This window comes from Poecile atricapillus, chromosome 2 (assembly GCF_030490865.1).
Source record: "Poecile atricapillus isolate bPoeAtr1 chromosome 2, bPoeAtr1.hap1, whole genome shotgun sequence".
Classification (NCBI taxonomy): domain Eukaryota; kingdom Metazoa; phylum Chordata; class Aves; order Passeriformes; family Paridae; genus Poecile; species Poecile atricapillus.
The window spans coordinates 58598423-58626116 of NC_081250.1; the positions used below are offsets into that span (position 1 = coordinate 58598423).

General features: G+C 36.2%; 1 protein-coding gene across 3 annotated transcripts in view; it reads right to left on the reverse strand.

The window, feature by feature from the left end:
- The window catches only part of ATP9B (ATPase phospholipid transporting 9B (putative)), a 154062-nt gene that overhangs the window by 27066 nt on the left and 99302 nt on the right, over positions 1-27694 (reverse strand). For all 3 annotated transcript variants that reach the window (XM_058831637.1, XM_058831636.1, XM_058831638.1), the window contains exons 12-14: positions 23577-23737; positions 11777-11919; positions 3318-3430 (exon numbers count right to left, since the gene is read on the reverse strand). In XM_058831637.1, coding sequence (XP_058687620.1) covers positions 3318-3430; positions 11777-11919; positions 23577-23737 — 417 coding nt within the window. The remainder of the gene's footprint in view (positions 1-3317; positions 3431-11776; positions 11920-23576; positions 23738-27694) is intronic.

Genomic DNA, 27694 nt, shown 5'->3' on the forward strand with positions numbered 1-27694 from the left:
TAACCATTAAACTAGCACTGTTTTAAGTTATCCTTCAGAAATGCTCAAGCATATGACAGAACTGATCTTCCTCAGGAAAGCACTACGTGTTTATAAATAGTTAAAATAAATTGGGCTTTTTTAGGGAGGGGTCATTGGTTTTTGTTGGTTGGGTTTTGCTTTTTTGTTTAAAAGTCAGCACATTAAATATATCAGCAGTACCACCACAGGCTCTTCCATTCACTCCAATGTAACTCAGAAAACCTTTTCAGAATCCACGCTTTTTTCCTCCTGACTGCAATCTGCTGAACCGTGAACATTCTGCCCATCAAATTACAGTGTTGTCTAATAAAGGGTTTAACTTTCTGCTCATCTGGCACTGCTTTTCAACTACTGCTTTAAACCTCTGCATTTGCATTCTGCTAACGCTGATGCCATTACAGTCACAAATAAATTAAGCTGATTTACTCCTTCTGAATTATGTTATGTTTATTGATGCTTGTATAATTTAATTTCACACAAATTCCATTAAAGATTATGCCCTCTATCACAAAATGCTTCCAGTGGGGAAATATAATCAGGTTATAATAGATTTGTGTGTTACATTAAGATGACAATAGTCTAGTAGGTCCACTGTAATAATAAAACAGAACACAAACAAGGGATAAAATCAATGTCACACAAGAACCACTGCCTATCTAACCGGCGGCTTCTATTATCATAGATTAAATAAAAAACCTCACCATACTTTTTCAGATTGAAACAATTGTTTAGTAGTTGTTTGGTTTGTTACTGAGACTCCATCATTGCTCTGTTTTAACAAGTTGCTACTAACACAAGTGTAATTAAAGCATTATTTAAACACAGAGTAGTGTTATATAAAGCTGAAAAAAAAGGACATTTCCAAGAAGGTTCTTTTCATCATCTACTAATAGCAAACCTACATTTTGGAAACCTTTTTCCCACAACTGAGAAGAAAAGCTTCCCTCACATTTCTTATTTTAAGTATGTTACAGTAACTAAAAACTTGTAATCATGGTTACCACTCAATAAATTTTACAGTAATTAGTAAAAGCTTTATGTAATAAGAATTCCAGGAATTGTGCAATTCTTTTCAGGTAGCATATTGAACTGCAAAATATAAAACTAGTATTTGTGAGCATGCCTCCCCTAGAACACCGTTGCTTAGCTGTCAAACTCACTCAGACCAAGATGTGCCAGCTCAAGACTGTCAGTTAATATCATTTATTGCTACAGTTGTTACTGTGAATACCCAAATGACACATTATAAAAAAAGCCAGGTTTGGGTGATTTTTATAAACTTAGTAACAGTTAATTTCAGTAAAACATTCTGAACCAAATTTGGGCAGCTAATCTTTAGGTGAAAGAGCTCCATTTCCCATTTCCAAGGCAAGGTTATTGTATCTCAGTTACTATTCATGGCTACACCTACTAAAAATTAAGCTGAAATAAATTTATCCAAGGAAAAGAATTCAAGAAAGGGATTTAATTGTATAGACAGAAAATAATTAAGATTTAAGTTGTAAACTTAAAACTTACATATTTCATCATTGTCTTCCCTCCTTTCTTTCCTCCCAAAAGCTACAAAGTATTAACTGGGTCCAGTGTGGTGTTACATTAAAGTTTTAGCTTTATTTTAAGCAAATAAGAAGGGAGCCATAGTTTACAACGCAGCTAGATATTTTAATCGTTGATCCTTTTACAAGAGAAAAGGAGGACACAGACAAGTTCAGTCTACAAACTTAACTGGATGTCCTGGGGTGACTATGATGCTTGTATCCCCAGTTGTCTGTTCTGTTTATGCTGGATATTAAGTTCTGCCCATTTAAGACTGGTTCCAAGAGCAAAAAGCAGGGAAGAGAAGCGTGCAGTTTGTTTTCAGAAGCTGTACCTGCTACCCTGCACTCTTTCTCCTGGACTCTGTTGTCTGCAGAGGGGACAGTGGGATAGAGCTCTCCTTTGCTTTTAGTTAGTTTACAGCTAGCTGAGGCAGAGAAGTTCCCCAGACTGTGGCTCTTCTTTTACTTGGAACTGATCAGCCTGCCCTGGACTGAAAAACCAGAACAACACTGGGAGCTCACACCCGTTGCCCACTGGGGCCCAGGACATGGTGTTTTCCAGTGCAGGAGGGACTGAGAGACACTCAGTGAGCCAAGAAACACCCACAGAGGACTCTGAACTACAGAAGGACTTCCTGAATTTGCCATCTCTTCAAAACAGCAAGAGGTTTCATTGTTTAATATTATTAATTTTTACTTGTGAATACTTGTTAAATAAACAGTTTTTTCCACTTTTCTCCAAGGAAATCTTTCCCGAATGGGTGAGGGTGGGAGAGGCCATTTGAAGCTGTTTTCTAGAGGGACCCCATTTGGAGGTTTCCTCCAAAATTTGCCCTAAACCAGGACACTGGGGCAAGGCAGTCATGTTTGTGTATCCAAGTTAATTACTGGGAAAAAAAATGATATAAATTTATATTATTATACTGTAAAAAACTTGGAAATACTAGTTAACTTTTAATTTGTCTTCTCTTCTGTCAATGTTCTTATTTTTTGTTTCAAAGAATAGAAATAAAAAATAAAGTTCATCCTAATCTCAGAGTAGAATCAGGTGTTTAAGGAAGGTTTGCAGCAAACACCCAAATAGTTTACATACATGAGAAATGCAAGTAATGCTTGCAGAATCCCACAACTGACCCACACAGAGACAAGAAGTCGCAATCCTCCTGTACACTTTCCAGACCAAGCACTCTTATCACGGGAACAGTGTTTTCAAGCAATATGGACTTTTCCATTTTCTCACACTTTCTCCCTGCCAGTTTTATGATGTTTGAAATCATCTTAATTTTTTAAAAAATAATTTTTAAACATACCTGTGTAAGTTTTATTTTGACAACTACTGTTATACCATTTGATTATACCAATTAATATGGCTTTTCAATATCTATTCTTGATGAGTATCTTCAAAGATATAATTACTGTTCATGTTGTTCTGGACACCTCCTTGTAATTTGTAGTCCCAGTAATGAATAGCTTACTCCTAGATGATTTGGCAGGAGAAAGACTGCACTGCACAGAGAGGTTAACACAGATTTCTGCTAGTGAAGAACAGAAAAGTAAATCTCTAAGTGAGTATTATGAGGAACTTTGTAATCAGGAGAGAACTACGTACTCTTATTTTTCCCTTCCATATTTCTTAAGAGATACCTGCACACGACAACTTTCATAGCATTTCAGATCCTAGACGTAATCATTAGCAACAATGCTTCCGTGCCGTTAACCACCACCCCCCATATGAAATGTAAATGATTTATGAAATACCTGTGAATAAGAGTTTATAATATGACTCTGTATTTCATCCATTGTGTCTGTTCCATAGGAAACAGTACCTAGGTGGAGGCGCTTAAATATCATCTCGTTCTGTGTAAGTGTTCCTGTAATAAAGGAGAAATATATCACAAAGCAGTGAAAAATACTCGGAGATGGCCACAAACACCTCCTCTCCCCTCCCCCCACAAAAAAAATCCTTCCTTTGGAAAGAAGGAATGAATCACAAGTTAGCATCAATTTAGTTAAATTAAAGGAACATTTGTGGAGAAAGATTTGGGTTAGTCATTCTGGAAGAAATCACTGGTTCCACCTGCAAGCTGATTTTGCCAATAACTAAATGTGCAAACTTGAAGAGACAAAACCTTATCTTTGTATACAAAAAATTGAATTTGCAGTATGTGGATGGAACTGACTCTCAAAAGCCAGTGCAAGAGTTTGCACTATGTATCAGAAAATCTAAAGAAAAAACCCTCTAGATGAAACCCCAAAAATTCAGACAAGTTTTCCACACTTCATGTACCAAGGCAGACGCTCTGGCAATTGGGCACGCTCAGTGTCAGTGTTACTTAGATTAAGTCATTAAGACCTAACATCACTTGGAAATTTAGCAGATTCAGCCTCCAAACAGAATAAGGCAGAATGAACAAAATCAGTGTTTTCTGTGCTCACTTCACATTTGTAAGAAACTACAGGGTGTCAGTCAGACTGACACTGCATCCACCTCTGCCAGTCACATCCTCTGGTTTGGAAAACCTCTAATTGAGGGGTGGGGCTTCAGCCTTGCCTGATGGGGTATGTGAGGCAGAAAGGGGCCACTACTGCCTAGCTTTACATGGTCAGCTCACAAACGATTCTTTTGATTATGGCCCTTCCTAAAATTTTTTCCCTGTGGCTACTCAGGCAGAGCAAGTATAAAAATAGTATAAAGCTATTCCTATTTGTGTCATTGAAATGCATAAGTGTGATCATAAAAAAATAAACCCAACACGGTACCAGAGAAGACATTCTTGAAACTTCTACACTATTTTAAAAATGGAGTATAAGAAGGTTATCTGGAAATAAATACTGCAGAATAAAATATTTCATATTAATTTTATTTACCTTAACTATTTTTATTTCTTGTCTTTATCCCAGTATGCCAAAATACATGCTAAGCAACAAGAGAAGAAAAGACCAAAAGCATGACACATGCTATAATTATCTGCAAAGCAACACTGTCTGACCAGCCAGCATCCAGTTTATGCACTTATAAGGACTAGAACTATCAGAGATCTTCAAAGATTCATTAGGGCTGTAAAGTCTCATGTCTTTCCCAGCTGCATTTGTGATGTCTACCACTCCCACCTCCTGATGATACCTGTACAGCGACACTTCATTGTTGTACCACTGCACTGCACTATCAAACCCTGTCTTTCTGCTTTACCAGTCAATTCAAGATGTTCGTTCCAAATTCCTGCTTTACCATTAAAAAACTACACTTTCCATTTGCTTTTTCTTACATGTTGTTAAAGATTTTTCTTCCTACAGTCATGTTATTTGAATTTTTAAAAACAATTAAAATAAGGTTCATGTGAAATGCATACATTCTCTACAAAATATGCATAACAGTATTAAAAATTTACATGAGAAGCTGAACATTCCCAAGGCTGGAAAACAGCCCAGGAAGACAAAGTTCCAGATCTCTATAATCAGCAAATTGGAAATTTTTGGTTACTTTTATACATGGGAAAATGAAATTATTTTGTTTTACTGTAATCACATAAACCCACTTTTTCTACTTTTAGAAGCTGCACTTTTATTGAGACCTTTTATTAAATTTCATTACATTTTTTACTTTAATTTGAGGCTAGAAAAATTCAATCTCCAGAAAATTATGAAAATTTCTACCAATAAATATGAGAAACTAAAATCTCCATTTCTAAAAGAAAGCAAAACCAAAACCCCCACACTGTGCAAAAAATATTCAGTGCAAGAAACTTCCAAGCCAATCTTTATCACCTTCCTAACTTTCCAGGCGTGCTAATACCTACTCACTGCCCTTGGCTTTGCCAAGTCTTTGAATTAAAAAAGGTCCCTCTAGGAGTTGTGAAACTAAATGCTAGTCAAAAGGTGAGACAGCAGGCAACTGTCAAACCTGCTTCCCACTATTTCTGTAATTGCTGCTTGGGAAAACTAAGCAGGAAACAAAATTAGCCCTATGATTATTATATGGAAAGATTATTTCTTCTGACACCACTAAATCAGTCCAACTCCATATCATGCTTGGTGAGGGAAGGTTAGATGGCTGGAAAATTTGTGTTTTCCACCCCCTCTTTCTCAGCAAGCAGAGAAGAAAAGCTTTTGCACAGAAAAGTATGGATTTTCCTATCTTGCAATCAACAGAAGCCAGGGAAGAAGGTTTAGGAAACATAGGTGAGGAAAAAGAATCAACAAAGACATGGAAATAAACATGCTGGAAATCCTGATTCAATACTTGCATCTTATACATGTCTTATACAATCCTTTTTATCAGCTATGTTAATAGGAAATAACTATGACAAATAACTAAAACAAAGAAAAGAAACAACAATTCCAGTTTGCTCATGCTTACCAAGACTAGTGAAAATCTTTCAAGAACAGCCATAATAAACCTGATGTGTTGTTAGACAAACAGGGGTAGCTGAAGTATGTAAAAATACTCCCAAAAATTCTGAAGAAAACCCACCTTAAAAAAATACACCTTTTTCAGCCATCCACATGGAAATAAAGTTTCATCATGTCAGCAAATTAAGAAATTACTTTTAAATTCTTCTACCAATGACAAGCCAAGATGGGACAGAAACATTCCCAATAACTTGTTCCATAGATTACATGGTGCCAACCAATTAACGTCATGATTTTAGCAGCAGTTCTGTCTTAAATTTTAGTGTTTTAGTTGAAGACTAAATACTCCATGACAGAACAACACATCTTGTATTTTATGCCCACAGATGCAAACCCTTCAAAAATCTAGAGGCAGATTTTCTAACATAGCCCATCTTTTGAAAAAGAAAAACAACAGAAAACTGAGCTCTTTTAGTCTGCTCAAGGTGGTAAGTACTATAGAATAGTCGAGGAGCTTTCTATTTTTAATAATATTTTTTTAAAGACTTAGTTATCAATCCCACACTTTCAGGACATTGCTAATACGAAGGTATTAGATTTTAAAAAGTTTATTTTAGAAAAGCTTCCAGAAAGCACATCAGTCAACATATCTTCTACTACTATTACACATTCTTCAACTTAGCTCTGGAATGCAGGTACCACACAAGGAAAATAGCCTGACAAATAAGTTAACGTAGAATTGCTGGAGAAAAATTTAGTGTGTTCTTTAATGAAGCCAAAAGCCTTTTTTTTTTCCTTCTTTCCTACAATTGTATCATTAAACACAGAGTAAAGCAGGCAAAGAGGAAATTAATTTCTAAGGAAAAAGTCCTGAAGGCATCATTCCTTGGGTGGCAACAGATGTGATTCACAACAGAGCAGCAGAGATTTTTTTGTTGTTTTTTGAGAAGCAGATGCAGATAATTCTGATCCTGTATTACTAGCTGGAAATTTGGACCAATACCAGCAATCTAAAAAGTCCAAAACAAGAAAAAGCAAGAAAATATGTACAGCAGAAAACTTAGTAACTTTTTGAGAAATTAAGAGGATGAGTAACTTTTCATATAATCTGAGTACTTTGTTTGAGCTGTTTGCTTAGACAGACAAAAAAGTCAGTGTAAGTCAGTGTATTTAGGGAAATCAGGCCTAATCAGTCTAATAATTAGACTGTTGACTACAATCTAGAGATACAATTTTTTTTTCTAAGAACCGTGGAAAAAAAATAATCTGGAATATAATAGAAGAAGAAAATGAAAAAAAAAAACCTCATTGTAAGCATGCATCATGTATGTCTGCTCATTCAGCTGCTCCATTTATGAATATGCCATACATACAACCTACACAAAAACTCAAACCAAGCAAGTCCCAGTACAACCCAATATGAAGAATGAGGACAAAGACCAAGAAAGCTGAGCTATGCCTAATCTTTCCTGGGCAGAAGGTCACAGTAGAGGTAACAGGTATCTTAGGGGCACTGATTTAGTGAGTATCACTCCTAAACCATGACACACAGTTATGAAGAGCAGTATCTATTTCCTCTGTCCCTTCTGCCTCCCACAAACACAATCCCTGTGTATTCAGCAGTCTAAGAGCAACATCATGCTCACTGGATATTTTCAGTGGCTGGGAGTCCAACAGAAGACAAAAGGTAAGGATTCCTTAGTCTAGAATCTTCTTGTGGTATGTCTCCATCAAAACATTCCATCTCTATTCTGCTCTATTCACGCTGCAAACTGAATGGTACTAAAACTTTCAGAGGCAGAGCATAAATATATATCCATCTAAGTAAAGGAAGGAGATGCTGTTCTATCAACATTTTCTTAATTACTCTTTCCCTCTAGATGCTTATATTGAAGAGGTAAAGACTCCAAGTATAACAAAAAAGATTAACTTTCATAAACAATTACTGAAATTCACTGTTCTAATAGTACATTGCATTATGCACATTTAACAAAAACGTCCATATACACCAACCTCTAATACACAGTTTTTCCAAAAAATTCAAGAATCTCATTGCTCTATGCATCTGTTCAGTGATTATATCTGTTAAGTATCTCATTTCATCCAAATATCCACTAAAATGTTAATTACAGAACTCAAATACAAGTGCATGCATTAGTAAATAACTACACTCAGAAGACTACAGGTTTGTTTTAGTTGAACACACTGATAGTTGGTGTGAATAGCAGGTGGTTTGCTATTCCACATCCAAAGAAACAAAAACTCTCATTAAATATTGCCAAATATCCCTTTTTTTTTTTTTCCCATTAGAATTTTTTGTACCCTGGAGAGCACAAGGTACCATGCTCATGCAAACTGCTACCCACCATCATAACGGATGATGCCTTTCTGTCAAACTTATATGTGATTCAAGTCCAAACAACATAGCATTTTGGGTAATGGATGCTATAATTAAAATGTGAGTCCTAAAAAAACCTGTTGTTTTACTGGGTGGTTTTAGTAATGGCTTTGTTCTACATGAAGATAAAAACTCCCTAACAAAGGAATTAATGTATTGCTTTAATAGGCTGCACCCTGAGTAAAGTTTTAAAATTTATGAGTTCTCTGCAGCATTGTTCTTTAAACAATGGCATTGTCAAATGCAACCAGTGAGAAGATTAAAGTTCTCCCAGCAGATTAAGTACAAATTATCTGTCCTCCTGTTTCAGCATCATTTGTTCATTTATCACATAACGTCTAGTATTTCTGGTCAGTGTCAATATGCTCTGCATCCTTGCAGTTAACAGATGTCTTCTCTTGTCGAATGAATTACTTTATGTTTCACGCACTGGTGGCCGCAGATGTGTCACTATAGCAACATCATTAATTTCAGATCTTACCGGAAACATGCACTCCAATCAAACCTAATTATACCACATTGCTTTCTTGTCCCACAATAAGGAAACTATAATGCAATTATTGGGATACTTCATTTTCTATTATACTGTGGCAAATGAGAGAGCCACTGTGATGGACGCTTCTTGTCAAAAAGCTTATTGATGAAGCACAAACCCAATTTACAATCATACAAAGGACTACCTTGCAATTATGTTAGTAATGCAATGCTCCTTAGACTCAACAACTAATTCTCAAGCATTTCCAGTGAAGCTTGGGCCACAATATAAGATTTTTGCAGACAGTTCTCTGGATTCCCTTTTCTTTTCAGTATTGAGAAAAACTTCACCTGTTTACATTTAACTAAATCAGCCTTTTAGTGCTGCTTTTTGGTAGCACCCATTTGGGCAGATAGCTACAGAGATGACTTCCTTCTTTATCCTGTGGCAGCCAGGCCTTAAGTGGGCAGAAGAACAGAATCTACCGGTTTATATGACTAGAAATGAAAATTCAAATGAGAAAGTGCTGAGACTAGTTCTTATAAACTGCATAATCGTGCAATGTCAATCATGGTTTAAGAATACAGACTTTGTTCAATACCTAACAGTTTCACATTTATCATAAAATGCATAATGAGAACAAATGTATTCAGGAAAGGAAACTGGAAGCAGCTACCAAGATACTTGGGTAAAAAGTACATTGTCACTGTGTTTGTCTAGAATGAAGAACACTTTAAAATTTGTGGGGCACTTAAGATTATTAAAGCAGAGCAATGTTTCCCATCTCTGCAAGGCACAGTCAGTAGTGTGAAGCTGGTGATGTCTACAGGACTCCTGGCTATTTTCACTTACATCAGCTTTCAGCTGACACGGGTAAAAATGCATAGGGTGAGACTACTGACTGCTTCTTTCCAAAACACTTTGAAGCTACCACCCTAGAGTATGGCTTTCACTTTCATTTTTATATCATTTTTGTACAAATTCAGATCTTCCACCAGAGCTCAGCAGACCACAGTCCTCTGAAAAGCCTTTGAGGCTGAACACCAGCAACCATCCAAATGCTATAAAACACATTTCCTGGTAAAAGTACTTTAACTTTTGTCTATTTAGCAGCTTTTGTACTCCTGTGCTGCTTCCTAAACAGAACTACAGATTGCAAGGGGCATGATGCAGGTTGAAAAAACCCCAATCAAACAGAAAAACCCGATTATACACATAACAGAGTTGTTTCTCCTTGTGTATACAAGTCAATAAAATGCATCCTTTTAAAGATTTAAGGACGTAATACCACATTTCTGCTTTGAAAAATCCAGTATCACTAAATTTTTGTGGGTTTTTTTTTTTTTTTTAAAGAGAAAAACTTTTAATCACTCTTCTATTAGATTAAGTGTAATGGCTGTCTTCAAGTAGAACAATGGCAGGGTTTTTTTTGTGTTTTCAAACAATCCTCTAATTCTCAAACAGGGTAGTAGGTATCAGGAACATAATTCCTGTATTATAGAGTTGTGTGAAAAAACTGTAAGTATTTTATTTAGCAACATCTAAGATTATCAGTGCAGTCTAACTGTAAGTAGAATATCTCAATACTTGAACTGCATTTCCAGTTTGGTGTGGTAACTGGAAGAATCTCCAATAGCAGTTTAAAAAGTCTACATTGGTTTTGCTTAGAAAGTAGTGTTTTGTAACTAACTTTAGAATTCACTTTCTAAGTGAACACTACTGCATTGTTTTGAAAATAAATTATTTTTGAACATCTTTTTCCAAACATATGCTGTAAATTACATATTTCAAGTCTTCAATGTGACAGCACTCAAAGTTACATAACTTATCATGATGAAGGGTGCAATTAAAATCAATAAGCACTTTCAAACAGCATACAAATCATTAGATAACTGAAATAAGACTTGTTAAACAATCATTCATTTGCTCTGAAGAATTGCTACACTATAATTAGCAATATACTTTCCTTTTATAAAATAGAAGAATAACATTCAGATGTATATAGGATAACATATGTGCCTATAGAAGAAAAAAGGAAAGCGTGTATTGAAAATGTGACAATATATTATATGTACACTTAATTTCAAATATGCAGTAATGGAACTGTTAGCATGGGAGGGAATAGAGAACTATTTCAAACAGGAGGAGATATAAATTGTGTATTATGCTTTAGGAGCTTTCAGGAGGCCAACCCCTGCCCTCTCCAGCAGCTTTTCACAATTTTTAAATATATTTTACTTAAAACCAGCAAAAGAATTTTTCAACCTTTTCAAGAAACAACTTTCTCAGTTCAGAAGTTAGGCTTCTTTAAAAATAACCCCATGTATATCTACCAGAAATTATTTATTCAATCTCAGGAAGAAACAAGAAAGTGTAACACAAGTTATTACTTCTTCCCACTCTCAGTACTTACCTTCTGATCCTGGTAAGGGTTGGGGCTTCCAGTACACCAGGTGAGGTACAGTAACAGGTTACAGTTATGAAGGTGAAATCATACATCAGCTCTAGAACTGGTCTTGGTAACATAAAGAGCACTAACTTCACTGGGACAGCAGATACCATTTTGGAGGCTGATCTTGTGACTTGTTTTGGAAATGACTTGCTCTCTCAAACGCCATTCTTAACTTATTATCATACAATATTGCAGTAGCAATGAAATGCAGAATAAACCAACATCCTGAGTGCTATTCCAGAGTCTTTTCAGAGCAAGATATATGGTACTCTTACTCATGCTGTACAGTGTTCTCTTGCTAGAGGAGAGATGTTCCCACTGGAATAAATCAGAGTACCACCAAATACTGACTTTAGTATCTAAGTACTCACTTACCTAAGTCTATTAGTATTTGTAAAAGTTCTTAAGAAAATGTGTAAAATTTTATTGAGAAACAAAAATCAGTAGTCTAAATCTACTCTTACATTAGCATATTCAAGTATAGAATTACATTTAGAAATTTTATAAAAGTTATCAGATTTCAGAATGGTAACCTGATATACCTGTTTTATCCGTTAGCAAATAAACTAATCGTCCCAACTCTTCTGGTATGGTGCTAGTTCGAACAACTGTTCCAGGAATATTGTCATCTTTCATAATCATCCACCCATAGGCTGCCTTACCCATGTCCAAGTTGACACGTAAACTGCAAAGGAAATTTATACCATCATCAGTGTGAATATCAGGCAAAGTGATAGTTACAACCATAAAAATAATGCTAGAAGCTCTTTTTAGTATATCTGAAAAAAGAAAGATCTTAAACCTATGTGCACCAAAATTTGGAACAATGTTTTTTTATGTGTTTGTAGAGTACATATCAAAAGCTTCATCCCAGACTTTTAGAAGATATGGCAATACAAACAAATGCAGGATCATGCATTCTGCATGAGACAGATTCCAACACTTTGTGAAGACTCTTGACATAATTACATTACTACTCTTACACAGATGGCCAATGTATAGCAAGAGCAGATCACTAAGTCATAGTTTTTATCTACTAAAAAACCCCAAGCACCAACTATTTTCTCTTATGATGTGAAATTACAACTATTTTTGTACCTTTTCAAGTCACTTTTTTTTTTTTAAGCAACCAACAACATTATTTCTTTAGGATAGTACAACTATATTTGTTAATTTCTCTTTCCCAAAAAATCTTATTTTTGTCCTTCCCAAAACATAGCTAGAGAGAGTCCATTGCAAAAAGAGAGAAGTGCTGAAGCAGCAGAATGCACTCTCATAATAGCATGTTGGCATGAAGTAATCTTCTTCACTCTCTAATAGAAAATATGCAATTTGCAGCAAATTTTATGATTATACATAGAAGTCCAAGATCAAAGTATATTTTTCCAGTTCACTCTGTGCATTCATTTTTTTAATATTTCCATATCTACATCATATAAGAACTAGGATGCACCTTGTATTTTGCAATAAAAAGTCTTCACTCATTTAATCACATTGTTCTTCCCCATAATAAAATGCTCCAACACAAAACTCTATCCACCTTGTTCTAAACCATTAAAATGCTACTTTTCTTTAGCTGTTCACTGTGTTCCTTCTGCCATGTCAGAGGGGCAGTGACTAAGAAATAGGCATGTGTTGATTTCTCTTGATTCTGCTCTAACAGAAGTACTGAAAAAATAGGTAGGCCAGTGGCTACGTGAACTACTGAGGTCACTTGGTCTGCTCAGCCTGGAGAAGGGGAGACTGAGGGGGGAGCTCATCGCAGTCTACAATTTGCTCTTGAGGGGAAGAGGAAGGGAAAGCACTGATCTCATCTCTGTGGTGACCAGTGACAGGACCTGATTTGTGTAAGGGAAGGAGGTTTGGATATTAGAAAAAGACTCTTTCCTTGTTGGGCAATGGCACAGGCTCCTCAAGGAAGCTGTCACAGCACCAAGCCTGACAGAGTTCAAGGTGTGTTTGGACAAGGCTCTCAGGCACATGGTGTGACTCTTGAGGATGGTCCTGTGCAGGACCAGAAGTTGGATTTCATGATCCTTACGAGTCCCTTCCAATTGAGTATATCCTGTGATTCTGTGAACTATTTGCAGCTAAGCTGCCAACACAAGAGTCCCAGCTTAAGCAACAGGTTTACAGTAATGTAAGTCTTAGAACTGTTCAAAGGTACTTATCAAGGTCAAAATACTGCTAATGCACTTCAGACATTTTGGTAATAGTTCTGACATCATCCTTACTTAACTGCATAACAAAAAGAGCAGCTACCAGAAGTTTTCATCTGTCCTTTTGGAATCAGCAACAGATTGTGAATTACCTGAGGTAACAGTGGAGGGAACAGCGAGTCACTATCTGCACTATCCCATAGAGAAGAGATGCATTTAACTAGAATTGTGAGAGCATCTGAAATTTTGAAACACACTGAAAAAGAGTTTATTCTACACCCCCTACCTCCTGAATTTGTACTGCAGAAGACAAAACATGTTGCAACATAAAAAGAAACATACATTTTAGATACAAGACTTACCATTTAGGATGGTATTTTATGCTTTAACTACATCTTATTTTCCCACCAAAATCATCATCATCTGAAAATCATTCTTCTCTCTGGGGATATACCCCAATTAGTCCTGCAATATCTTCCCTAATTTTATCTGTCTTCAGACATGCAAATGTATGTAACAAAAGGACAGACAACAGAAGAAGGACTCTACAGATTCTTTTTACTGATAATGCTACGATATAGTGGGAAAAATACTGGAAGTAACTTGCCTCACACTGGCTACCTACAGTACTACCCTATCTTACTCAATCCAGAGCCAGTATTGTGCAAACTGCATTCTTATTATGCTTATCTGTTAACTTTCAGAGTGAATATAAAAACCAAAGCATTACACCTCACACTGAAACCAAAGGAACAGCAAAAGATTTACTCCTATGAGGGATGTGAACCTGCTAGTTAGCCAGTCAAGTACAAAGGATGTCGTCTAACTTGACAAGAGAAACAAGAGTACACTTTTTTTAAAAACAGATGGACATTTGCTTTAGCCAGGAGCAAGTGGATTAACTGAATGATAAAAGCTGCTCATGACCTCTCTTAGAAGAGGCATTTAGGCTACATTTTTTTTTGTGGCTGGACTATCAAGACAGGAATTCTGAGATGGACACTCTAATTTAAGCACTTCAGTCTCAGGTACATGGCACACACACACAGACATTCACATGGCTGCTCTACCGATTTACAAAGTTGTTCTGATAGGAAAAGCTATGCTTCAGTAAGATAAAATCAGAAAAGTGTCTCAAAGCTGAAGTGCAGTGCGCATCTTCACCTGCATCTTTTTAAAGCATGTGTATCACCTGGTTTTGACATTCTAAACACTCTATGCATTTAACTGTAATATACCTGAATATAATTTAAAATAAGAAAAAAAGAGAAAGTAAGACTCCAACTTCTCTCGCTGAGCAGTGAGGAGAAATCTGTGTTTCAAAGCATTAATGCATTTTAGGAATTACTTTAGCTTTCCAGCATGCACTGCTAAGTAGAACAGAATGCACTCCCTTTATGCTGATGGACCTCACAGAATGCTGGCACTGCCGGTCTATAGAGAAATCACGTCTCCTCAATGACTAGGATAGTCCAAGGCAGCTTTCTGGTACACAGAAAGATATTGGGTACATGTTTGAATTGTTAAGATTAATAAAGAATTAAATAGGAATAAAAAAGAGTGCTATAGATTAATTTTTTAGTATTGATTCTAAAATTTGTACACTGTATCCTTCTCTGACTTCCTTCACTTTTTGTCTAAGAGGAAATTTTCATCTTTGAAATCATTGTAGCTACTGCTTAGTACATTATGGAAACGGATACAATACTAAAAATTATTATGGCCTATTAATAGTGAGCATGCTTTTGAAACTAGAAACCTCTCCAACAGAGCTTCACAGGAATGCATAAAAATACTTCACTGAAAAGTCCAAGAATTTTTACATACTAAAACAAGGAGACATTAAGCTTACACAAAATAAAGCTACTTTCAGTGCCTGATAATATTATCTATCATTTCTCATAATTTCTTTGCAGACTTTAGGAAACCTCATATAACCAAAACATTTTAAATTCACCAATTTTCAAATCCTTCTCAATTTAATCCAATTAAACAAACTCCAAACACATCAGTTATTCATGAAAACACACAAAACAGCATCCAACAATAGCATTAGCAACTGTTGCATTAGTAACACTAATTTTTAGCAAACCAACTAACATGCAATATTTAGGCAGAGTATGTTAATACAGGAATTTGAAGGCTATTACAGAGAATGAGCATATTTAGCAAACACAGTAATACATTTCTTGTCCCTCCACCTCAGCCCTAGTTACCCTAGAGCAGGCAATCCTAAGGCAATTTTTATCCAACTTGGGGATTTATTACATTAAAAGCCAGGGTGGCATTCTCTGCAATTCAGCTTCAGAATAAATAAATAACACAACATTTCAGAATCCACAGTGCTTTTAACTACGTGTTAAAAACAAATAGTTCTGTTGTTATTCCCCCAAAAACAACACCAGTGCTTTAGATGAAACATTCCTATTTACAGGACTTCTAAATTCCATTTTTTTCACGAATTGCAAAGATGTAGGGTCCCCTTCTAAATGTGTCTGATTTGGGTTTTTTTGTGAAAAGGACAAATTTGCCAATAAGCAAGGGCCTTCACTGAGATAGTTTGACAAATACATTTAGAAATTCCAGAAACACCCTACCATTCATGACTCAGTGAAAAGCAATCAAGACCTAATAAAGTTAGCAAGAACAACTTTGTGAATGAAATGGTATTGTGCCAAATAAAATTCAAGTATGATTTTGACTAAAAATTAGATGGTAGGTTTTTCCCTAGCTTCCTGAGCAGTTCTGTATATATTATAAGAGTTTTATAAACAAAATACCAAAGCCCTGCCAAAACTCCAGATACAGTATGAGCACCTAAAGTGGTATCCACTTTTTAAAATAAATGAAGTAATTGAGATGCAGTCTTTTTATTTTCAGGATTTCCTTCTCTGTGAAAATGACATTGAAGGCGACATGTGGATCCCATTATTATCCAAAACTGTACCAAATCCCCTATGGCTACATCCCCTAATATGTCCCTAGTTTCTTGAAACAGCCACAAACTATACACTGATATATGCATTATCCAAAATCTAGAAAAGAATGGAATAATTTTTAAATTATTGGTCAAGAAACAACCAAAAATATTTTAAATTCAACATGCCTTGAAAGATAAATCTTCACAGAAACTGTCTTTTTGGAGCCTAGTAATTGGTATTAACTGACACTAAACAAATAAAAATAGAACAAAACAGAAGTTACTTCATTTAAGCACAATATTATATAAAGATCTCAGCAAATAAAAATCAACCTACAGGTCATCTTTTAATTTCCCCATCTCATATTTTATTTGATGAGGAAATTGGAATATAATATTCCTTTGTGTTTTGTCCATGATATATATTTTTTTATTTAGGTTTTTTTTGCTATCTGTTCGGCATTCCTAAGAAGAACCTCAGAACTGTGTTCCTGTTTGCTTCATAACCGGTTTCACTATTCTCTTGCACTAATTTTCCTAAATTTTGTCTATTATGTGAGCATATAAATGAAAATTAAGGAAGGTACACATAGCATTTTGCATGAAACCCTGGGAGTGAATGTAAATTTAATGGAGAACTCAACCCAACCCATTTATGGTTAAATATTTGTGGCAAAATAATTTGTATCTACTCTGTATTGCTATAACGACTGTGGCACATGCAGTTTTTCAAGGGCCAAATGCAACCCTGATACAGATAATTACATGTTGTAACACATGCAGAACTTAAAAATCCAGGAGGAAATCTAGAGAATAATTAATGAAAGAATTAATCTGTGAATTTCTTACAGGTTTAAAACACAGAAGAATGCAAAAAAAAATAAAAAATTAAGCACATGTCAAACAAGCACCTTTGCATAAGAGATATAGTATGTGCAGCTCGGAGTGACAATGATTGCTTCCTATTAAAAATGTTCCTTTGTTAATATCACATTTATCAGCTAAGATGCCATTTTTCATTAGGTCTCTTATACAAAGGTGACAATATTGACATTAGCGGTCCAATATAAATATTATTTAAAACTTGGGGTTTTTTTTTGCACATTTTACATGAATTTGGTATTGCTGTAATACCAAAGGTTTAAAAAACCTAGGAAAAAAACTAGGAACAAACAGTCAATATGACAAGATTTGAAAGGATGAAGATACACTACAACAGATCAGTTTAAAAAATTGCTTATTTTTTAGACTGATTGTGTTCAGTATTGTGGCCAGTTATGTTTTATAATATCTGTGATAATGATCTGGACAAGGGGATCAAGCACCCCCTGAGTAAGTTTGTGGAGGACACCAAGTTGGGTGGGAGTGTTTATCCACTGGAGGGAAGGAAGGACCTACAGAGGGGTCTGGACAGGCTGGCAGAGTCAGACAACGGGCAGAGGCCAATTGCATGAGGGTCAGTCAGGCCAAGTGCCGGGTCCTGCCCTTGGGTCACAACAGCCCCAGGCAGCCCCACAGGCTGGGGACAGAGTGGCTGGAAAGCTGCCCAGCAGAAAAGGACCTGGAGGTGCTGATTGGCAGCTGTTGAACATGAGCCAGCAGTGCCCAGGTGGCCAAGAAGGCCAATGGCCCTGGCCTGTATCAGCAATGGTGTGGCCAGAGGGACCAGGGCAGCGATCGGCCCTATACCTGCACTGGTGGGGCCATAGCTCAAGTCCTGTGTCCAGTTTAGAGCCCCTCACTACAAGAACAACATTGAAGTGCTGGAGCTTGTCCAGAGAGTGGGAACAAAGCTGGGGAAGGGCTGGGAGCACAAGTCCTATGTGGAGTAGCGGAGGGAGCTGGGGGTGTTTGGCCTGGAGAAAAGAAGGCTCGGGGGGGACCTTATCACTGTCTATGACAGCCTGAAAGGAGGCTGTAGCCAGGTGGGGATCAGTCTCAAGAGGAAATAGCTTCAAGTCACAGCAGGGGAACTCTAGATTGGTTATCAGGAAAGATTTCCTCAGCAGAACTGTTGTAAAGCATTGGAACTAGCTGCCTGGGCAAGTGGTAGAGTCTAGATAGCTGGAGGGATTTTTAAAAGACCCACAGATAAGCACTTAGGGAAATGTTTCAGTGGTGGACTTGGCAGTGCTGGGTTAATAGGTGGACTCAATGATCATAAAAGTCTCTCTAATCTAAATAATTTTATGATTCTGTGCTTTTTCTATGTAACATGAATATCAGACATTTTAAGAGTAGCACAAAGCTAGTTGAGGCAGTACAGCACTACACTGGACAGCATAAGAAGTCTTAGCACAAGAGAGACACGCTATAACTTCTGCTGCAAAATTAATTAGTAAAATGTCATGAAGCATTGCATAATGTCTTTCAGTCTCTATAGAGATTGCATTCCATGTCACTGTATGTTACTAAAGCACAAAATACTAAATGTGTATTAAACCACTTCCTTAAGCCACTTCATAAAAGCAGCTCTTTAACTCTTCCACAATGAAACCTTTGTATCATATACCTAATATATATTCTGTCTCTCTGTGTGAGACTTCATATACTCTCACATCTATAGATTATACAGATTAGAGCTCCAACACAGCAGAAACTACAGCACAATTGAAAGCAGCATAGCTGCTTGCTGCTGTTAGACAGTCTGCATGGGTGTGAGTTCCCTGGATCTCAAGAAAACACAGAAATTCATATCCATATGATCAGGGATTTGAGGGGCTATTAATGAATTTCACACATAAGACCACCTAGCGGTGTTTTCCTCACTGCCCCTGAGAACACACTGACATAATTTGAAGGATTTAAGTGCTTCCCTTAAAGACCCAGAAAAAAAACCCAGCCAGGAACCATGTAGTGCCTCAAAACTTTACTACTTAAATGCAAGGCAGTTCCTTGCAGTCACTTGGGACAGCTTCTTTTGGCACAGCTCAGTTACTAGGAGCCTTGTGGTGTCCAAAGGAAAGGACAAGAGACATTTTGGCTTCTGTTCACACTTAGAACTAAAACATCCTTCTAAAACGATGCTGATTAAGCCCCTGTCAATCCAGCTTTAAACTGCTACTAAAGATAGAGCCTGGGTGATACACATTTTTAACAGATCCCCAGTCAATACCTTATAATTTTATGGTAAATCCTCTACAGTTATTAACAGCTAAGCAGAAGTACAAGACTCAGGTACAAGACTCACACATCTGTACACGAGGCAGCAATTTCACCAAACATTGTTTGGCTAAACCTAAATTATCTTGAAAAACTTCCCTGGCTACATTATTAATTAATTTATTTATTTAAACAAAACCCAGACATACAGAAGACCTCAACACAAAGTGCAACTCACTTTTCTTTCAAGGAGGTGAAGAAGACTGGACAATGAATGAACAAAGCCCATTGGTGGTGGAGGCGATCCAGCAGTTTGTGGGGCAGTGCCATCACTAAGTCTTTTCTTTGGCCTGGGCTTTCTGAACCATTTGCTACGATAGCTCAAGTGGGCTCATAAAGACATGTTAGTACTCAAGACCGGGGAAAAGAAGAGAACCATTTTGTGACAAGGCTTTCTGACAGCCTTAACATCTTTCCTCCACCCATATCATACACACTGGAATTTGCATCTCAGTAGTAGTTGATATCTTGCATCCCATATTGATTAAAACCTTTTCTACTCTCTTGCACTTAAAATTTAAAAATATTCCCCCACCCAGGGTGCTGGCTTTTCATCAGCATGACTGTTATTGCCCTCTGACCCTTGTCATTCAGAAAACAGACAATCCAACACATATAAGTTGCTCAACAAAAGCACCTTATTAAGAGAAGTAAAGGTGGCATCACAGAACTTTCACACTGGTATCACAAAGAGCAGCAGCATGGACATACTGAGGACACATGCTTCCTGCTAGCTTGCTATGTGACAACTGCACTAGGTGATAGTCTAGCTGGCTAGACCCAACTAGAAAAAAGCCCAAAAATGCAGAGAAACATGGAAAAACTCAGACAATATATAGGTAAAGATAATCCTAGAGAGATTTATTTTGTTTTGGACAGTCTGTCAAGGACATGCTTTATATCCTCTTTCCCTGATAAACCTTAAGAAATTAAAATAGTTTGAATTTTTAGGGCAGCAGATTGCCTTTGGAGGCTCCCTGAGCTATGGTTTCTCCATAAGGAAAAAGAAAACATCAATGACAGAAACATTTCTGGGGGTGTGGGCCTGTTCAAAACATTTTGTGCATAATGATTCCAACTTACAAACAGTTTAGAGATGGACTAAGCTTTCAATAGATGTTTATTACTATTTTTTCTCCATTTTTCTTGATTCCTTGTGCACCACGGAATGCATGATTGGGGGCTGATTTTTTGGAGGTAAGAGGTGGGTAAGTGTTGCTTGTTGGGGTGGTTTTTATTATTTTATTCTGCTGTGCTGTTGGGGTTTTTTTACAGTTGTTTTATGTTTATACTTCTTAAGTCTTACATGCCCCACAGTAATACCCTGCACAAAGTGAAGTAGCATTGATCTAGATGAGTATTTAGGATGCAGCTGAATCACAAGGAACCAGCTTCTTTCGAAGCACCTATTAATTATAGATGAGTCTGCACAGAGATCAGTTAAACTCTACTAACTCTATTGATGCCTTGAGAAGGCTGACCTAGAACAGAGGCTAGACAGAGTTAAGAATAAAGTAGGTATTTATTGAAAAGCCTTAAAGGGCCTATCTGTACCTTGGGCAGTACAAGAGCCTGGCCGTGGCTACATTGAAGATGGACCCAAAATGATCACAACTGGTCACAAGGTCTCACATTTTTATAAGTTTTGGTCCATCTGCATATCAGGGTTAACTGTCCAATTACAGCTTCAGGTTATGAAGTCCCATCCTCCTTTTATCTCTTCAGTCCACAGTTGTTTATGCATTTGGGCCTGAAACCTATAACGATTGTCCTTGGTATCAAGCTAGACAATTAACTGTTTTGTCTACCTCCTCTGTGAAGAAAGCTCGCTAACACTTAATATGAAGCTCAAAACTATACATCTAAGCAACATAGAATATGAAAAATATGATAAACATCACTATCATCATCTTCCTGATGATCTTCACCAAACACATTGAGCCATGAAAAGCTATTTTTATTGCATACCTGGAAGTTCCCTTGCTCTGCAAGCCAAAAGCCAAACAGAACCGCAAAAAAGCTCCACAATTAGAAACTTCCTGAATCCTCTAAAACTATCAAGCAACACATTTCAAGTGTGCCTGAGTCCAGATATGCTTTGCCTCTACCAGTGAATCCTAAGCTCTGGTGTTTCATTTACATCTCTAAGTTCATTATTTCCCCCATATAGCTATTTAAAAAATAATGGGAGGATACAACACCTGATGCTTCAATGTAATTTGCTTTGTAATTTTCATCTTTGAGGGTCTACATTCAAAATCCAGCCTGAAAATTAAATCATTTTCATGCTTAACATACGGAAGAGAGGAAGGGTAGTCATATTTGAGCACCAGCATGATTGAGTTGTTCATTTTGCTGACAGTGTGGGAAGCAACCCTGTATTTATGAAGACCCAGGCTGAAGAAAATTTGATAGATAAACAGATAAAACTCTAGGGAGGAAAGCATTCTCTGATAAATTTCTGTCTGATGAACTAAACCAATCATATTCTCTAATACTTTTAGTTTTTATATTCCACAAACAATTGTAAATTGGGTTAGATGCATGCTAGGAATTATTTTTGGAGGAAAGTTATTCCACAAGTACACTAAACAACCGTTACACTGAAAATGAGCTGCGCAGTGAACGTTTTTTCGATAGCATATGTTGAATTTTCAATAAAGAGTAAAATTTTCTTATAACACCTATATGGCATTCCTCTTGTATCCAGTAACAAAGATATTAAAATGGTTAAAAGTTATCCTTCAGTTAGAAGGGATCCTTTATATCCTTAGCTCTATTTTCCCCTCCCCTGGAATTTTTCAAGTGCATGTCTCAGTAAAACGTAGACTTAACCATTTGAACGGAGGCCTTTTTGCCCCTTCACATGGATAAATTAATACTCAGTAATGGTGTGTGTGATGGCAACATGGCTGAACAGCATCATACAAGCAGTAAAGGAGTTACAACAATGGTAATGTTTAGAAAGATATCCCAAAATTGTGTTTTCAGCAGATTTGCCAGAACCTTCTCCTTCAACTTTCCCACAGAATCAGTTTCTCTTGCAACGCAAAAGTACTATAAAAATTAAGTCCTTTACGTTATAAAATGTTAAGACAGAGGCTTCCTGAGTATTCCATTGGTCAAATATGATACAATTTCCTTCACACAGACATGTACTTAAAAAATGGGATCACAGTAACGCATAAGTAATGTAAGCTTAGATTAAAAGGCCTAATGAAATCCTCCTGTTATTTTTCTTTTCTTTACTATGTGAACTTGAATATCGTGTGCATGCCTGAGGGGACAGGTCTTAAATCTAGCTACAGTTTAGATGCTGCTAACTCAGGCTGATCACTGGGCTCACTGAATGATGTATCTCAAATTGAACAGTTCTAAAGAGGATCTAAAATTAACAATTACCTTAATCTAAACACTGGGTATTTTAACAGGAAACAGTATTTCTATTTTGCAAAGGCAATACCCATGCAAAGAAAAGAATACATTTCAGAGTCAGTGTTCTCACTTCTGTGCCCACAGAAGACTTGATTACACACATGGATATTATTTCGTGTTCCAGTTTATCTGCAGTTTGAATATACAGTACTCATGCTTAATGAATTAATTAATTCAGGGCAAGTCTCTACTTGGTTACACATGTTAAAACTCCTCTCATTGTAAAAGAGCACTTACATTATTCAGCCATCCAATTTAAATTAATCATTGGGTAAAACGTCTGTATTTTAACCCAAGAAATGGAACTTTTTTTGTATTTAGGGCATTAAAAATAAAATTCCATAATGCATCTAGCAGTTCATTCAACTGCATGCTTCCTGAAACTGCTTTCTCCTATACCAACATCGTATCCTTATTAATACATTTATGCTAGCAAAGGATTAGATATCCTGATTACTCCAGCAAGATGAACATTATACAAAAAAAATACAACAGTATTGTTTTCTGTACAGTGATCCTTCAAGAATCAGCAGATTTGTTGGCACCTTCTTCTTCAGCTTCCTGATAAGATCAATTTCCTTTGCAATGAGAAGCAAGTATAAATTTCAAGAAAGCCACATGCAGTGAAATTAGACAACTGTATTTTGCTTTCATTCTTATACATACCTGATTGGGATGATATAGGAAAACAGGAGGAGGAACCGGAAAAGGTTGCGATACCACGGGCCTACAAATCCTTGCAAAGTTACCATAACAACTGATAGTGCAACTAAAGCCAAAAACAGGGCTTTGGTCAGCTGATTCAACTCCAGGTCCAGCAAGCCAACCTGGAGGAAGAATAAGAAATCCAGTTAGTCAAGAGTTTTTCTTTAATTTATGCTTCTGCAGGGCAAACAATTAGAAATTATTTGCTTTGGTTATTCCTACCTATTAAAAACCCATGGACTTCTAACAGTTAAGTGAAATTTGATAATTGCATTGATTGTTATTCCTATGCTTGCACACAAAAGATGTTCCCTGGCTTTGTGGCAGTATGTGATATGTCCCAGCCAAGCCCTTTGAGTGCCTTCAAATTGGAGACATCCCTTCTCCATTCTTTTTTTCTAGGACAGGAACACAGAAGGGCAAGGAGGAAAGACAATTACAGATGAACAGATGAGCAGAGACAATTTTCTTCTGTCATGCATGCAGCAAAAATACTGGCACTGAGTATTATATTTGTAGGGAGCTCACTGACTGCCAGAATATCAAATCCCTTTTAGATTCAAGAACCAATGGGCACATGGGATGGAGCCTATGATTTCTCATTCATGTGACAAGTGCACTGTGACTTGTCACTATGCTCTCATCACTCTGTAAATCTGAACCAATGCCACAGAAATGATTTTTAATTGTGTAAAGCTTTCACTTATCCAATATAATAATATAAACAACAGTAAAGTGGAACATCTATTTTCAAACCAATATAGCGAAACAGAGCTTCAACTTCATGTGAATAAAAAGGTATTTGATTTAGAAATATTTTAAGTAAAACATTAGGAGAAGCTATCTGTCATCCACTGTTTCTCAGGAAAAAGATACATTTAAGCTATGTAACTAAGACTCTCACCATTTCAATAATGTATGATGTAAGCTAGGGTATTTTTTGGGATGCTCTAGTAGTCAGTAAAATATGTGGGAAAACTATGCCAGGAAGAGTTTCCTAGGCTCCATCACAGATGCCCCTTTTATCTCCAAGTCTTGCCAGTAAGACCGATAAAACATAACACTTCCTTAGATAACAAACAGTCTGCAAAAGAAGCACTTTAAATATACTTCTTAAAAATTCCAGCAATCTTGCTTACACATGGGCTGTCCCTTCCCTAGAGAACCAGGCAGCTGAAGACCACAGCGGCTGATTTATCAGCTGCATTTAAAAAGCAGCACAACGAGGACAAATATCTTGCAATTTCCGCTGCTTCAACTACTACATAGTTTATGCTTGAATTATTGAGAAAAATAGGTTTTTGGATTAAAATGAAGAAAAATGAAGCCAGGGAAGTAGAGCATGTTTCAAAGCCCAGATCTTTTTGCGTTGACAAAGGCAGCCTAAGTTTCAGGCCTCGCTGAGGATCAGATGAAGTCATTATTCATTCAGTCAGGGAAAAAAGACTCAATTACCTCAACCTAAAGATGCTATCAATGAATGCAAAGTGCATATTTTACTCTATTCATCCAAATCCCATTAAAAAGTGAAAGGAATGATTTAATCTGGCCTTCTAGAGTTGGTCTTTTTTTGTAATAAAATAAAGAATCACTGTCTTGCAATATGCATAACTACTACCTCACACTTTTTTTTCCCCTGCATCATGGTAGTGAAAGCCTATCTCTCTCCTCTCCACCCCCCATAAAAAAACCCCACCCCAGAACAGAAATGAATAAAGAGCTTCTTTGGAAAGAATGCCACTTTTAGGACAGAAACATTAAATTTAGTCCACTGCACCCTGATACGTAGCTAACTCAAAACATTTATACCTTTCTAACGGATGAAGACAGATGTGAATTTAAGTTTGGGACCCAACAAAAATGTGTTTGGAGAGGAATCATGACAATAAAAAAGCTGATGCTGAAAAATTTTTCACACAATTAATCTTTTGCTCAAGAACACTTGATTTGCTAGTAATAACGCCACTCATTTTAATATAGGTCATGCATGCTATTGGGCATAGTAAATTTTAGTATTTTTATTTACTATAGTAAGTGAAGGCAATTGCAAAAGAAGGCACACAAAGAAAGTAAGTTTTAATAGAAATGCATTCTCCATTTCTCAAAAGCTAGTTACTCCAATATAGTAAAAGATACTTAATTAGTTTAATTCTGTGCCTTTCCACTTAAACAATTCCTGCAGTCAACTAATGAAACACTGTTGAACTATCCAGATAAATTTCATGAAGAAATCCACTAACATTCTCCAAAATTCATCTGAATATTGGAAAAGTAGATAAACTTCATTTCAACTATACTGTGATTTCATCAAAGCATTTGTAAAATATGCCATCTTACAAAAGCTATTCATTTTCTTTGGAAAATAGTAACTAGAATAACTATGAAAATATTAGAGATAGATGAATTAGGAACTGGAGTAATTTTCCCCATTTATTGCTATTTCCCATATTAGTAAAACAAATTTTCTTCTACTTGTCATAATATTTATTCCATTTGAAACAACTTAACAAAATTAAACACACCACTGGAAATTTTAATCTCCAAGGGAAAATTTGTACATAATGTCTAAGAAAACCACAATGGTTTTGCAAAGGGGCTGCTCTAGGATAATGAAAATGAACACAATAATTGCCTGTATAATTTAAAATGCTACTAATGGCAACAACCGCAAATCCATTTAGCTCCTCTTTAATTTATGCACAGAGTTTTAAATAGCTAATGGTTCTCAATAAAGTAATGGCTTATACCATCAATTGTCTACTTGCATGGTAAAAAAGCTGACAAGTTTTTAAAATACTTTATTTTTGAATGAGGGAATGATGCACAGTCTACACTTCACATTTTGGGCCACAAGGTATAATTCATTATCTTATGAGAAAAATATTAATTAAAAAGTTGAAAACAACAAGAACTCTTCCAGTTACTGAAATACAATCTGAACAACAATATTGCTGTTTCTGCCCTAGATGCTTAACTCTTAGGAAAGGTTATCTTCTGAAGCTATTATTGTAGCAATAGAACAATTCTTTTAGCACTTTAAAAAGGATATTACTTTGAAAATGAGAACTTTAAAAATGCTAGAATACTGAAAAACAATATTTGATAATTAAATGTTATAAAATGGCAAAGATTTCTCAAAATAGTCTAGTGCAGCCATTTTTTATTCATTTACAGTTTAAAGTGCATTAGAAATAATTGTTCATGGATAGCCTTTAAGTGCCCTACTTTAATACTACTGAAGTATTAAGGCACAGTATTAGGACAGACTTCCCCCTGCAACCAAATTCCTCCACAAAGGTAATTATATTTCAGTAATCAGCCTGGTTCTGCACTGCCAAACACTGCATTGACTACAATGAAATTTCATGGCATGCATGTTTGAGAGGGACTTGGGTTTTAATTGGCATCATAAACATAATTTTTTTCTTTCCTATTCCTAATACATGCTCTGAAATTAATTTATTACGCCTTGAATACTAGTATATTATATATGTTTCCATTAATTCTAGCCTACACTTAGATGTAAAAGATATGTAACAATAAATATTTAAAAATACTAAAATTCAAATAATACATCTTTCAGCTGCAGGGTGACAAAAACAAGGTTTGTCTAACAAAAATGATTAGTAGCACTCCATCATTTATAAAAAAAATGTATATAGATTATACTATACGGTCAGCTGCATTTATCCAAACTGCCATGACTTCCTGCAATAATCTGTTAAACCCTCCCTATGGTCCCTAGAAATAACAGATTACTAATCTGTGTTTAAAGGCTAAATAAAGTGACACATCCTTATCTATCTACCTTAATCTTTGACACTAAAACCACAAAGAGAAACTTTGGTATCTGTAAATGTTTTTTCTTTCTTAAATCTCCTAATTCCTTTGATCCAAAGCCTTGACTGCTCAGCAATCCAGGTAACCACATTAAGCCAACATGACTATGAATCAAAACAAGTAAATTCAGGTTTAGCAAGCATCTTGCCTTAGTTTCCTGTACTCAAGCAATGGTCTGCACAAATATGTTTCCCTACAAACCTGACTTAATTCATGTAAAACCCACCAAATCTTGCATA